Source organism: Perognathus longimembris, chromosome 2, assembly GCF_023159225.1.
Source record: "Perognathus longimembris pacificus isolate PPM17 chromosome 2, ASM2315922v1, whole genome shotgun sequence".
NCBI lineage: Eukaryota > Metazoa > Chordata > Mammalia > Rodentia > Heteromyidae > Perognathus > Perognathus longimembris.
The window spans coordinates 28607096-28620381 of record NC_063162.1 but is presented as its reverse complement, the minus strand read 5'-3'; the positions used below and the strand labels follow the sequence as shown (position 1 = coordinate 28620381).

General features: G+C 36.6%; 1 protein-coding gene across 5 annotated transcripts in view; it reads left to right on the top strand.

Annotated features, from left to right (window-relative positions):
- The window catches only part of Exoc6 (exocyst complex component 6), a 116778-nt gene that overhangs the window by 15268 nt on the left and 88224 nt on the right, over positions 1–13286 (top strand). For 4 of the 5 annotated variants that reach the window (XM_048338685.1, XM_048338689.1, XM_048338688.1 and 1 more), the window contains exons 2-5: positions 5679–5850; positions 7284–7331; positions 7419–7509; positions 10563–10608. In XM_048338685.1, the coding sequence (XP_048194642.1) occupies positions 5679–5850; positions 7284–7331; positions 7419–7509; positions 10563–10608 (357 nt within the window). Of the gene's footprint in view, positions 1–5678; positions 5851–7283; positions 7332–7418; positions 7510–7910; positions 7951–10562; positions 10609–13286 lie in introns of those variants that run through there. The other variant, XM_048338690.1, reaches the window with a different exon arrangement.

Here is a 13286-nt window from a genome sequence, read left to right as displayed (position 1 = left end):
TTTTTTTTTTTTGCCAGTCCTGGTGCTTGAACTCAGGGCCTGAGCACTGTCCCTGGCTTCTTTTTGCTCAAGGCTAACACTCTGTCACTTGAGCCACAGTGCCACTTCTGGCTTTTTTCTATGTATGTGGTACTGAGGAATCGAACCCAGGGCTTCATGTATAGGAGACGAGCATTCTTCCACTAGGCCATATTCCCAGCCCAAAAGTATTAATTTCTGTTAACCATTTTATCCTTTTAGTTTACTTATTTTTATATTTATTTTATTACCACTAGGTGGAGTCCTGTATACACAATTGAAAAAGGCATTTGTGGAAGAAAAATTTACTTTTGTAAATTTCATGAGCCTGACATTTTGGATGATCAAATATTATATAGTAATATTTGAGCACTTTTTGTACAATTTAATAAAATGTAAATTTTAATGAATGTTTTCCTAGTTCCTAAAATTAAAATGTGTAAACAAATTTTCAGTAAAACTGTTTTTGCTTTCTATTCCAAAGTCTTAAAGTTGTCTCTTTAAAATTGATTTTGTAACAAAGCTATATTTTGTTGTGTAGTATTAAATCTTGCAAGATATAAGATTCATTGTGCTAAAATTTTTGAAGGGGGCTGGGAATATGGCCTAATGGCAAGAGAGCTTGCCTAGTATACCTGAAGCCCTGGGTTTGATTCTCCAGTACCACATATCTAGAAAACGGCCAGAAGAGGCGCTGTGGCTCAAGTGGCAGAGTGCTAGCCTTGAGCAAAAAGGAAGCCAGGGACAGTGCTCAGGCCCTGAGTCCAAGACCCAGGACTGGCAAAAAAAAAAAAAAAAAGTAAATAAATAAAATTTTCGAACGAATGACTGAACTCTCCTACATTGATGTCATTATGTATATATGAAGTAGTAAGGTGCCACCTTACAAGTGTAGTAATAGAAAATTAACCAGCTTTCTAATGTTCAGATCTGTTTTACATAATTAGATTTTCTAATATGTATTATAAAATCTCATGTTCTATTTGTAGGAACATAATTAGATTTTCTAATACGTATTAGAAAATCTCATTTTGAAAGAAGAAATGATTATGTTCATTAAAATTGTATTTTGCCAAAAATTAGAATAGTAGTATATTTGGTACATTAATATATTACATTGGGTATTATTGTTAATCGACTTAGAGTTCAAAGAATGAATAGCCCTGAACAGTATTTTTTCCTGTCTTGCAAATCAGAATCAAAGAATAATGATAATCATTGAAAAGCAAGAAGGAAAAGATGTTTCAGAATTCGTTATTGATGGCCGATAAATAAGTTTTCTCTAACAATTTAGTTCTTCCGTATTTTGTTGCATTTTCTAACTTATTGCTGCCCAACAATTAGCTATGCCTCAGTTCTCATCTCCTTTTTCTGTCCATTGGTTGATTTTACCTGATGGGTGCAGCAGTGCACATCAGGGATTCCTTGTTGAGTCATTCTCAATTGTTGATCTTCAAAGGTGATGCGTTTGGTTGCAGTATGGGTACTTCTGTCCCGCATTCCATGCTGTTTATCACTATTGGGGACCGACAAGTCTACATAATTTAATAGCCAATAGCAGCGGTATTCTAGTCAGGTAGATCTGGAGTAAAATCGAGGCTCTGTTTTCTGTGTGACTTTTGATTTAAATCAGTTCTCCAAACTCCATTTGAAAAGTGGGATGCTAACAGAATCTGTCATAAATTTGTAGTGAATGCTTAATGTGATAATGTATGTAGAGTACTGGAGATAGTAAATTTTTAGTGAATTCTTTGAAGTGGTTACTTTTATGGTTTCATCATCACTAATCCAGAAGCAAGTCATGATTGTTCTCTGTGGCCAGTTAAGTCACCACAGAGAATTTACTAGAAGAGCACATTTTCTCTACTTTCTGCATATCCTTTTCCCTACATGATCTCTCCAAATTATATCTGTAATTAAACATAGACCCTAACAGAAAAAAGATAGATAATTCCAGCTTTGCAAACTGGCACATTCTTGCGAGTTGTTTTTGCCTTCCCCCCTTTCCAGTATTCTGATATATATATGTGTATGTGTATGTGTATGTGTGTGTGTGTGTGTGTGTGTGTGTGTGCGTGTATCCTTCCTTCTTTTATTTAGCCAGTTAGCTACATATTGTTCACCTTATTACTAAATATCTAGTTATTATTTTAATTGTTTTGTGATGTATTGGGGCTTGATTTCCAGGGTTCACACTCAAACTTGACTTTCTTTTCTCATGGCTGGTACTTTACCATTTAGGCCATGCCTGCAGCCTAGCATTTTGCAGGTTAACTTGAAATGTAGTTCAGCATGTTTTTCTGCCCCAGCTGGTTTTGAACTGAGGTCTACATGTTTCAGCCCCCTGATTAGCTAGGATAACAGGTGTGAGCCACCAATGACTAGTTATTTTTAATCTTACTTTTCACTGCTATTAGATTAAATTGACTATATATAGTGATTAATTCCATTTGGAGTATTTACTTGTTGATCTTTAGCACTACAACTATAAAATGAGATAGATCTATGATCAACCCCTCCTCCCTCTTCCTCTCCCTCCCTACCTCCCCTCTCTTCCTTCCTTTCCTCCTTTCCCTATTTTCTTCCCTCCCTCCTTCCCTCTTTCCCCCTTACTCTCCATCTCTCCCATTCCCCCCTTCCCCTTTCTCCCTCTTTCCTTCCCTCCTTCCTTTTCTTCCCCTCTCCTTCTCTCCTTCCTTCTCTTCCTCTCCCTCCCTCTCTTTCACTCCTATTCCCTCCCTCTTTTCCTCTCTCCCTTTCCACCTCCCTCCCTCCCTCTCTCAGTCCTCCTTTCCCTCCCTTCTCTGTTTTCTTTTTCTTTCACTCAGAACTAACTAAGGGTTGGACTAGGCATATACTCTATCATTTGAGCCATGGTCCCATTTCTTTTTTGTTTTAGTTTGTTTTTGTTGAGGGTCTCATGCTTTGCCCAGGCAAACTTTGAACCATTAATCCTCCTGCTTTTGCATCCCAACTAGCAGAGATTACAGATGTGTACCATTTATTTTGGCCCAGACTACAGATGTGTACCATTATTTTTGGCCCAAACTAGGAGTTCTAGGCCCTTACTAGGGTCAACATTCTATCATAAGATCAATTTTGGATTCTGGCACTTGCATGATACTTCAATACTTTCAGTATATGTGGATTTTAATATTACAAGTCAAGATGAGAGTAAGAAAGTAGTATCCAGAGGAGAAGACATCAAAGATCAGAGTCTCATTCCAACTCCTAAAGAGTCTGAGTTGCTGTCCTATGTTGCTGTCTCCAGTGTTATAGTAAATACTCAATGAAAGGTAAGACATGGATGTTGCCCTCAAGAAGCTTCAGGTATATTTGGGGGAGGGGAATATATATATATATATATAATATTCATGAAAACATTGCAATTAGAAAACAAAGTAACAGATGATGGTATGTCAGAATAACTTTAAAGGACTATAAGATTGCCTGTCCTGCAGATTAAAAGACTATTTGGAGTAGAAATGTTTCATAAAGTTCTGTTGAAAAAAACAGAACTTGCACTGGACCTCAAACAATGAATAACAGATGTAGAGGTATACTTTGGAAAGTCCCCAGAACTATCCTTAGGTTAAAAAATTTGGGAGAGTGACTCTGAATATGGAAACGCTATTTTATTCACAATTATTTATGTTGTAGCAGAAGAATACAGATTAAATAAGCCCCAGTACTGTCTAATTTAACAACAAAAAATTAATAATGGAAAAGATACATAGGGCAGGGTGGTAGGAGAGTTTCCCATGTGAGCTTTTAGATGTCATTTCCCAGTAACATTGTATGAACCGCACCTTTCCTGGCAATGAAGCTTGTCAACACTCAGAATCTTCAATTAGAGAAGCTCACTCAAGCCTTGAAGTCCAGGTTTTTTTTATTAGGGTAGTGTGGTCATATAGATAAAACTAACTATGTAGACATGGCTAACAACCAACCATGCTGATTTTAAGTTTTCAACTCCTCAAAAGCCAAACGCCCTAGCCCCACCAATAAATTGAATTGTTAAGTAAAGAAAATGCTTCCTAGGCAGGACATTCCTAAGACTTCACTCCCAGGAGTCAGGGACAAAGTTGATTGCATAGTGAACAGAGATGGGAATAGTTACTCTTTATGTGGAAATAGTGGGTCCTATGGGCTGGGGATATAGCCTAGTGGCAAGAGTGCCTGCCTCGGATACACGAGGCCGTAGGTTCGATTCCCCAGCACCACATATACAGAAAATGGCCAGAAGCGGCGCTGTGGCTCAAGTGGCAGAGTGCTAGCCTTGAGCGGGAAGAAGCCAGGGACAGTGCTCAGGCCCTGAGTCCAAGGCCCAGGACTGGCCAAAAAAAAAAAGAAATAGTGGGTCCTAAGATACAGTAGGTATATGTATGCCATATTTGGAAAACACTATGGTAGTTTTGTATTTGAGAATATGAACTCTGAAGCCAAAATTCATATCCCAGTTTTAATTCTCAAATTATGGAATATATAGCAGTAACATAGTGTATAACTCATCATAAAGCAAGAATAAAAACAATACTTAATTTTTAGGCATGTTGTAAGGATTAAATATACCCATTATTAAGTATAATATAAACAGATGACATGAAACAGAAAGGACATAAAGACTTCCTTTGCTTTTGGGCAACAACAGACCCTTCCTTTTAAAAATATAGACATATTTTTCAAAGTAGCTAATATGTACTTCTTATGCATTAACATTTCTGTTTGTAACCATAATACAGATGTAGTTTTGCTTTTTACAAAAGTCATTTCTCCCAGTAAAAACAGAGTATTTTATTATGTTAATCTTTTTAAGTTGCATCACTAAAAATGTACTATGCATAACAGTTTCTAACCACTTGGACATTCTGCTCAGTAGGCTTTAACCAATAGATTTGAAGAGTTTCTCAGAAAAGCAGCACTATATCAATTGCAATATGATTTGCTAGTCAATATTCCTGTTTTTAGCATAAAGGTGTTTTCTTTTATTAATTTTTTGGCAGTACCTGGGTTTGAACTCAGGGCATTTTGTTTGCTATTGTTAAGTAGATGTTCTAACACTTGAGCCATACCCCAGCGCATTTTGCTTTAGTTACTTTTCAGATAAAATCTCACATTCATGGCTAAGACTGTTGTTCTAGGACATCTCCTATTTACTCTTCCTGTGTATCTCAGATGACAGATGTGTACTACTGCACCTAGCTTTTATTGATTGAGTTATTTGAACTTTTGGATCTAGCTGTCTTCAAGCTGTGATCTTCCCTGTGTCTGGAACTCTGCCTCCTGAACAGCTAGGATTACAGGCATGAGTCACTTCACCTGATTTTTAATTTAAAAAAAAATTGGTTATTATAAAGATGATGTACAGAGGGATTACAGTTACATAAGTCAGGTAATGTGTACATATCTTTTTTTAATTGTAAAGGTGATGTACGGGGGGGGGGGGGTTACAGTTACATGCCTTCACCTGACTTTTTAAATATTAACATGTTTTAAAATAATTTGTTTCTTTTAAATTATTTTAATATTATTTCTGCACCTAGTATATTACCCAGCCCATTTATTCAGAGGTTAAATCCAGTTGCTAGGTAGATTGAGCTTAATAATGAAAAACTTTTGATGAATGGAAAAGCTAATTTTAGTTTTTTATATGCATACAGATCTGTGTATGATGACCAGCCAAATGCACACAAGAAGTTTATGGAAAAGTTAGAGGCTTGTATCCGTAACCATGACAAGGAAATTGAAAAGATGTGCAATTTTCATCATCAGGGTTTTGTAGATGCTATTACAGAACTCCTTAAAGTAAGGACAGATGCAGAAAAACTGAAGGTAGGAAATGTATTTAGTTCTAACTATTCTCATTAAACTACGTAACTATTACAGTACATATACATCATTATTGAGTGAGCTTTCAGGAAGTAAATTAGTATATGTATTTGAGAATGCTCTTTATGCTGTATTAACAAAGTTATCATGCTAGTGACAGGAGTAATTGTTTCCTATATCAAGTAATGCATGAATTAACAGACTTCCTTTCTCTGCATGGAAGACATACAATAAAAGTCCTTATTTGCAGTTTTAGCAATTTCCAATTGACAATACAACATTGATTTAAAAAAAAAAACTTTTAATTTTTTTTTTTTTTGCTAATCCTGGGGCTTGAACTCAGGGCCTGAGCACTGTCCCTGACTTCTTTTTGCTCAAGGCTAGCACTCTGCCACTTGAGCCACAGCACCACTTCTGGCCTTTTCTATATATGTGGTGCTGAGGAATCGAACCTAGGGCTTCATGTATATGAGGCAAACACTCTTGCCTCTAGGCCATATTCCCAACCCCCCCCCAAGAAACTTCTAAAATGTTAAAAACTTCCTGTAAATGATTTTGTTCTCAAAATGGCTTAATTATATTGAAATTTTGTGAGTTTAACAGTAATGCAGAATTTTCTTGAAGAGAGTCTACCTTTTCTGCCATGCAGAGAAACCATTATTTTTTGAGATGGGGATTTGTTCACTCCAGATATAAAATGCTTAATTTTAAGAATTGTCCTATTTATCTTTCTTTACATTTAAAGTGCTTAGCAGACAGAATTCAAATATTATGATTAGAAAACCATTATATAAAGGATATTCAGATAACAAGCGACTGAGTACAGCATCAATGAGGTCACTGAGCATCTTTGTTCAGAAATTAATGAGATTTTTAATAAACCAGAATGTGCTTCCTTACTGTGATGACCTAATGAGTCACTTAGTATGTGGGAAAATTTGAGGTTGAGCTTTGTCTGCACCTGCAGCATCAAAATGTTGCTGTGGATTGAGATTTTTGTGTTTGATGTTCATCAACCACCCAGTGTTTGCATTCAGCAAAGTATAAATGTTTAATAACCATAAAATGCAATCACCATTTCCTACAGACAATAAATGGCACATAGACCTCATTGAAGTTATCAAAAAGGGACCAGTGGTCAATTGGGTCAGTGATTTGAATTGTTTGACAGACTTAGAGAAGCAAGTAAAGTTCAAAAATCCTGAGTAAATTTGAGAAGTTTGCCACAGAATCTGTTAAAAAGAACTGTCATAAGTAATTGAAGTTAACAAAAGCCCTTTTCAATCAAAAGTTCAAGTTCAAGCTGTAGAGTTAATTTGAATTTGCATTTCTTTGTTCCAAGTTTCTCATGAAGCATGATCTGATTACAAGGGTGAGCAGTTACATCAGGGCAGTTTTATGCATGTTTGTCTAATTAAGGTGAAATTATTTTTAAGGTGCAAGTTACTGATACCAACCGAAGATTTCAAGATGCTGGAAAAGAGGTAAGGAAATGGTAATTTGTATACTCAATATGTGTATGCTATTTAAATGGTTTCTTTAAAATTATAAACATGCCTTTTTTTCTTAAGGTAATAGCACAAACAGAAGATATTATTCGATGTAGAATTCAGCAGAGGAATATTACAACTGTAGTAGAAAAATTGCAGTTATGCCTCCCAGGTGAGTTAAACTTATCATATGATGTCTGGCTTGGTAAAATTACAATTTAATAATATCGTATTTTTCATTATGGAAGTTACAGATTAGTGATTATATCCCAACAAAGCCCATAATTTCCTTTCTTCATGTTCTGTTCCCTGACTCTTTGAATTTATTTTATGGAGCCCCTATTTGATTATCTGTCTCATCAGTTTCCCAGATCAGCTTCTATGTTTCCATTTCCTCTCTGCCTACCTTGCCATCTGTCCTTTACCTGCTGGCCTCTTTCCCCCACCTCCCTACTTTTTCAACTTAATGCTTTCCTATGGGGAGAGTGTCTTTTGATTATTTTCTCACCTTTGACTAATTTGCCTAATTTTTTACCTCTAGTTTTCCATTGTTTTCTGTTTGTCACTTAACAGGTTGGTTTTGCTTTGCTCACAATGTCATTTTGCTGATAAGGTAAGAAAACATCAAAAGTGATAGGTCTTTTCCCTTTTTCCCTTTCCTCCCATGTTTTGAAAAGACTTAGTATCTGGTCTCTCTGTTAGGGCTCAGATATTTTAGGATAACAAATAAATACTGAAGAAACTAACCAGTATTTTCTTTACCTGGATTTAATATACTGTAAGTTGAATGCTTTCAAATGGAAGTAGGTATGTGTCATTTTTCTCCTTAATATTGTGAGCTAAATTAATTTCTGCCCCATGTAACTTTCTTTTAGAAGAAAGGAACTTAATTCTCCATATTCTGGAGAATTGAATCTTTTGTACAATACTTACATGACAAAAATTTAGCATAGGTAAAATACAGATAATATTATTAAAACTGTCAGAATTTTTCTTGGCTAAAACAGTTACATTGTTCTTGTCTCATGTATTAGAATAGCTTTTGTTTTAGTTTTTTTTCTTGAATCATGAAAGTGTACTCAGTTTATCTGTGATAGACCTGGGGTATTGATAAGTTGTCTTTGAGTAAATAAAGCACTTGGTCATTATTTTAGACTTTAGGATTGAGAAACTTACTTCTTTGTGATAATGGTTAATAATATCTCTGGTAATATCAGATGCATTGTATATCCAGTAGACAGCTTGACTGCTTTGTACTGTACTGTTCTGGATAGTAAGCCTACAAGTTGAGTACTGAGGGGATGACAAAGAGCTGAATGCAGATTAATAGCCTTTTACTGGCCTATCTGAAATGGAGAAATAAAAGGAGGTAGACTTAAGTTTGTGTTATTGCTTCTTTGTCTTGAAGGCTGGACAGTTCATGTAAATATCGTGGTCATTGCCTCATCCAGAACTACCTACTTTCCTTCGTTAATCCTTTGATCTAATTAGCTATTCATAAAGTTTTTTGTGTGTAGCTGCTAGAATTAAAAAGTTGAAAATGGTACAGCTTTTGAAGCTATAATGTGAATAAAGACAAGTTTGTCACTAATTATAGAATCAACTTTTTGGATTTGGAGGAACATTATAGGATATTAAGAATTAAAAGCACAAATAGTACGTTTTCCTGGGATATTAGTTATACTTGCTGTTCTGTGGAAAGAATAATTTTAATATAGAAATAATAAATATGAAATGATGAGGTAAATGGAAGTTTACCTGAATTACTGAGATGAAACAAGATAGTCCAAAAAACATTTATGGGGTTAGCAGCAGGATCTGTCCCAGGTTAAATGTTCACTCTAATGCTTTTTTTTGAAAGAAAAGTCACAATATGATACAGAGGCTGTGATAGAGATATGCAGAGGGCCATGTGACGACATAGAGTTACAGCTGGCTCATTGAGCCCCCAGTGAAAGTCTTACATATTTCAGACAAGTAAAAAAATACCCTTGTAAACTTGGTACTATTGGTGGTAGCCATATAACTATAAAATCTGAAAAAGAATGTTACTGTCTATCCTTTGGGTCTAGGAAAATTTGATGAACCAGAAAGGATTTACTCACAAACTTTAAGCTTTTGAAATTCTACTAAGGTTAAATGGTAGTCTACATAATTGCCTTATGACTGTTTTTGCTGGTCCTGGGGCTTGAACTCTGGGCCTGGGCTTTTTGCTCAAGGTGAGCACTCTGCCACTTGAGCCACAGTGCCACTTCTAGCTTTTTTTTTTTTGCCAGTCCTGGGCCTTGGACTCAGGGCCTGAGCACTGTCCCTGGCTTCTTCCCGCTCAAGGCTAGCACTCTGCCACTTGAGCCACAGCGCCACTTCTGGCCGTTTTCTGTATATGTGGTACTGGGGAATCGAACCTAGGACCTCGTGTATCCGAGGCAGGCACTCTTGCCGCTAGGCTATATCCCCAGCCCCAACTTCTAGCTTTTTTGAGTAGTTAGAGATAAAGTCTCATAGAGTTTCCTTCCCAGGCTGGCTTTGAACTGCAGTCCTCAAATCTCAGCCCCTTGAGCAGCTAGGATTATAGGCATGAGCCACCAGCACCCAGCCCTTATGGCTTTTATGGTGACAGCATATCATATTGCTGAAGTTAATCACAATTTTATTGAGTAAGTACATTTCAGGGGATTTTAGGAAGGATAAGATGAACAAAGATGCTTTGCTGGTTTATTTCTACCTTTGTTATAAGCTGTTACCATTTGATAATTTTTGCTTTATAGATTTGGTGTAAGTTTTCTTGTCTAGTTATTTATAAGACAGATGTGTTATTTTATTTGCTATGTTACAAAAAAAATCAATAAATCTTACTGTTACTTTTCCCTCTCCAGTAACCAAGTCCAGCTTCTCCTTCCACTTATGGGAAGCAATAATGATTTCTGAATAGCATAGTTAATTTCTGACTAGGATAATTATTATTACTAATGTCTCAATTACAAATATCAGCACATATAAATGTTTCTGGATCAGCATAATATATTAAATGTTACAAATGTTAATATGGAAATAAAATATTTTAATTTATTGAAGCAGGTAGCACTTTGTTTCAACATGTCAGGCTAACTCAAAGTATAGAGAAAACTAATGAATTTGCAGTATAATTTTGTCTGCTTTAACTGCTGCAATTTCTCAAAATGCTCTTTGTTTTGAAAGTTAAAATGTTATATTTTTTAAATGCAGTGCTGGAAATGTACAGTAAGCTAAAAGAACAGATGAGTACAAAAAGGTGAGTTGGTTTCTTCCTCATTGTTCATTTTTTTTGTTATAATTGAAAGCACAAATAAACTTACTGTAAAAGTAAATCATGTGAACTTTGCTTTTTATATCACCTTTGTTCATGAAGTTTGCTTATCTGGAACATTAATAAAGAAAACAACAGTCATTTGTTTATGAATCCTCATTTTTTAATACATCCCATATTGCTTTATTTTTTTGCTAGTCCTGGTGCATGGACTCAGGGCCCGAGCACTGTCCCTGGCTTCCTTTTTGCTTAAAGCTAGCATTCTACCACTTGAGCCTCAGTGCTACTTCTGACTTATTCTGTTCATATGGTGCTGAGGAATTGAACCCAGGGCTTCATGCATGCAAGGCAAGCACTCTACTGCTAAGCCATATTCCCAGCCCTACATCACATATTGATATAGACAACTAAACAGCAATTTTTTTTGTTAACTTGCCAACATACCAATACTACATATAGTCAAGGCTAAGTGTATAATGTGAAGTCAATCTAGGCTGATGTAGTTTATATTCAGTTTTATTATGCAAATGAATAAAATAATACTAAAAAGCCAAAGGAAATAAGATACATTTGAATTTGAGAAGTAATGATTTTTTTCTTGGTTTACTCATAGCTAAATTGCTACAACATTTATATACAAATGTATTGTTAAGAGATTTGTGTATGCCCTGCTGTCTATACTATTACACATTGAATTTCTTAGGCTTTACCAATTGACACTAAGAAGTGGAATGTTCTATCATCCATCTGTCTGTCCATCTGTCCACTTATCTACCTATCTATCTACTGGGGTTTGAACTTAGAGTCTTGAGCTTGCTTTACTTGCTTGCTTGGCTGACATTTTATCACTTGAGCCACAACACCAATCTGGCTTTTTGCCGGTTATTTTGTATATGGAGTCTAGTGAACTTTCTGCCTGAGCTAGTTTTCAACTACTATCCTCTAGATTTAAACCTTTTGAGGAGTTAGGATTACAGGTCTGAGCTACTGGTGCCTAGGCCTGGGTTTTTCTTTTAATAAACCAAATTCCTTCCTTCCTTCCTTCCTTCCTTCCTTCCTTCCTTCCTTCCTTCCTTCCTTCCTTCCTTCCTTCCTTCCTAACCTACCTTCCTTCCTTCCTTCCTTCCTTCCTTCCTTCCTTCCTTCCTTCCTTCCTTCCTTCTTCCCCTCCCTCCATTGTGCCTTCCTGTTTATTTTGTGCTAGTATAAACAAGATCCTTGTTATAGATTGTCATATTTTATTTTATTATTATTATTATTTTTTTTTTTTTTGCCAGTCCTGGGCCTTGGACTCAGGGCTTGAGCACTGTCCCTGGCTTCTCTTTGCTCAAGGCTAGCACTCTGCCACTTGAGTCACAGCGCCACTTCTGGCCATTTATGTATATGTGGTGCTGGGGAATCGAACCCAGGGCTTCAAGTATAAGAGGCAAGCGCTCTTGCCACTAGGCCATATCCCCAGCCCTGTCATATTTTATTTAAAGACTCAAATAGTTTTATATGTTCGTTGCAAATAAACAAGCCTTTCCTCCTCTGATTTCTATTTACTGGTTTTATTGATAGGGACAAAAGCTTTTACCTTTCAACTGATCAAAACTTTTATTATTGTCTTACCATTTTTCCTTTCTCTTTCCATTTTTCTCTCTCTCTCTCTTTTCCCCCTCTCTTTGTCTTCCTTCCTCTTTTCCTCCCTTCTTCCTTTAATCTGTCATGCTTTCAATCTCCAGGCTGAGAAGTTTGAGGCATTTCAATTTTTCATTCTTTGTGACCTAACCTTTCTCTTTTTTAGAACCTTCTCTTTTTTTTTTTTTTTGTTTTTTTTGTTTTTTCTTTCTTGGTTTTGGCCCTGGGGCTTGAACTCAGGGCCTGGGCACTGTCTCTGAGGTTATTGTGCTCAAAGCTAGCGTTGTACCACTTGAGCCACAGCGCCACTTCCGGCTTTGGGGAGGGGACGCGGGGAGTGTGTATAACTGGAAGTCTTAATGGAATTTTTCTGCCGGGTCTGGCATCGAACCGCGATCCTCGTGTGTCAGCCTCCTGAATACCTAGGTGTTACAGGCGTGAGCTACCCCACGGCCAGCATTTTTTTTGTTGTTTTGTTTTTAACCCCAGACTCCCTGGTTAGAGTGGTTTGGCACCCCCATATCTGTCCTGTACCTTTCCCGGTGGAGCCTTGGGGCTTTGGATAGCAAACCTTGACTAATCTTTTTTTTTTTTTTTTTTTTTTTGCCAGTCCTGGGGCTTGGACTCAGGGCCTGAGCACTGTCCCTGATCTTCTTTTGCCCAAGTCTAGCACTCTTTTTTTGTTTATGTGGTACTGAGGAATTGAACCCAGGGCTTCATGCATGTTAGGCAAACACTATACCACTAAGCTACATTCCCAGCCTTGTATTTTCTTATGATATGCTTTTAAGTAAGTCTGTTTACTTCCATTGTTGTGGGGACACTTTTTAACTTGGAAATTATCTTTAAATCTGATAATGTGCTTTGAATGCTAGAAAATGTTATTGATAAAAATTTGTAGCACCGGTGTAGTTACATTTCACAGGCTTTTTCTGAGTAGTTTATTGGAGATAGGAGTCTTATGGACTTTTCTGCCCAGGCTTGCTTTGAACTTCGATCTTCAGATCTCAGCTTCCTGAGTAGCTAGGATCCTGAGTAGGCAT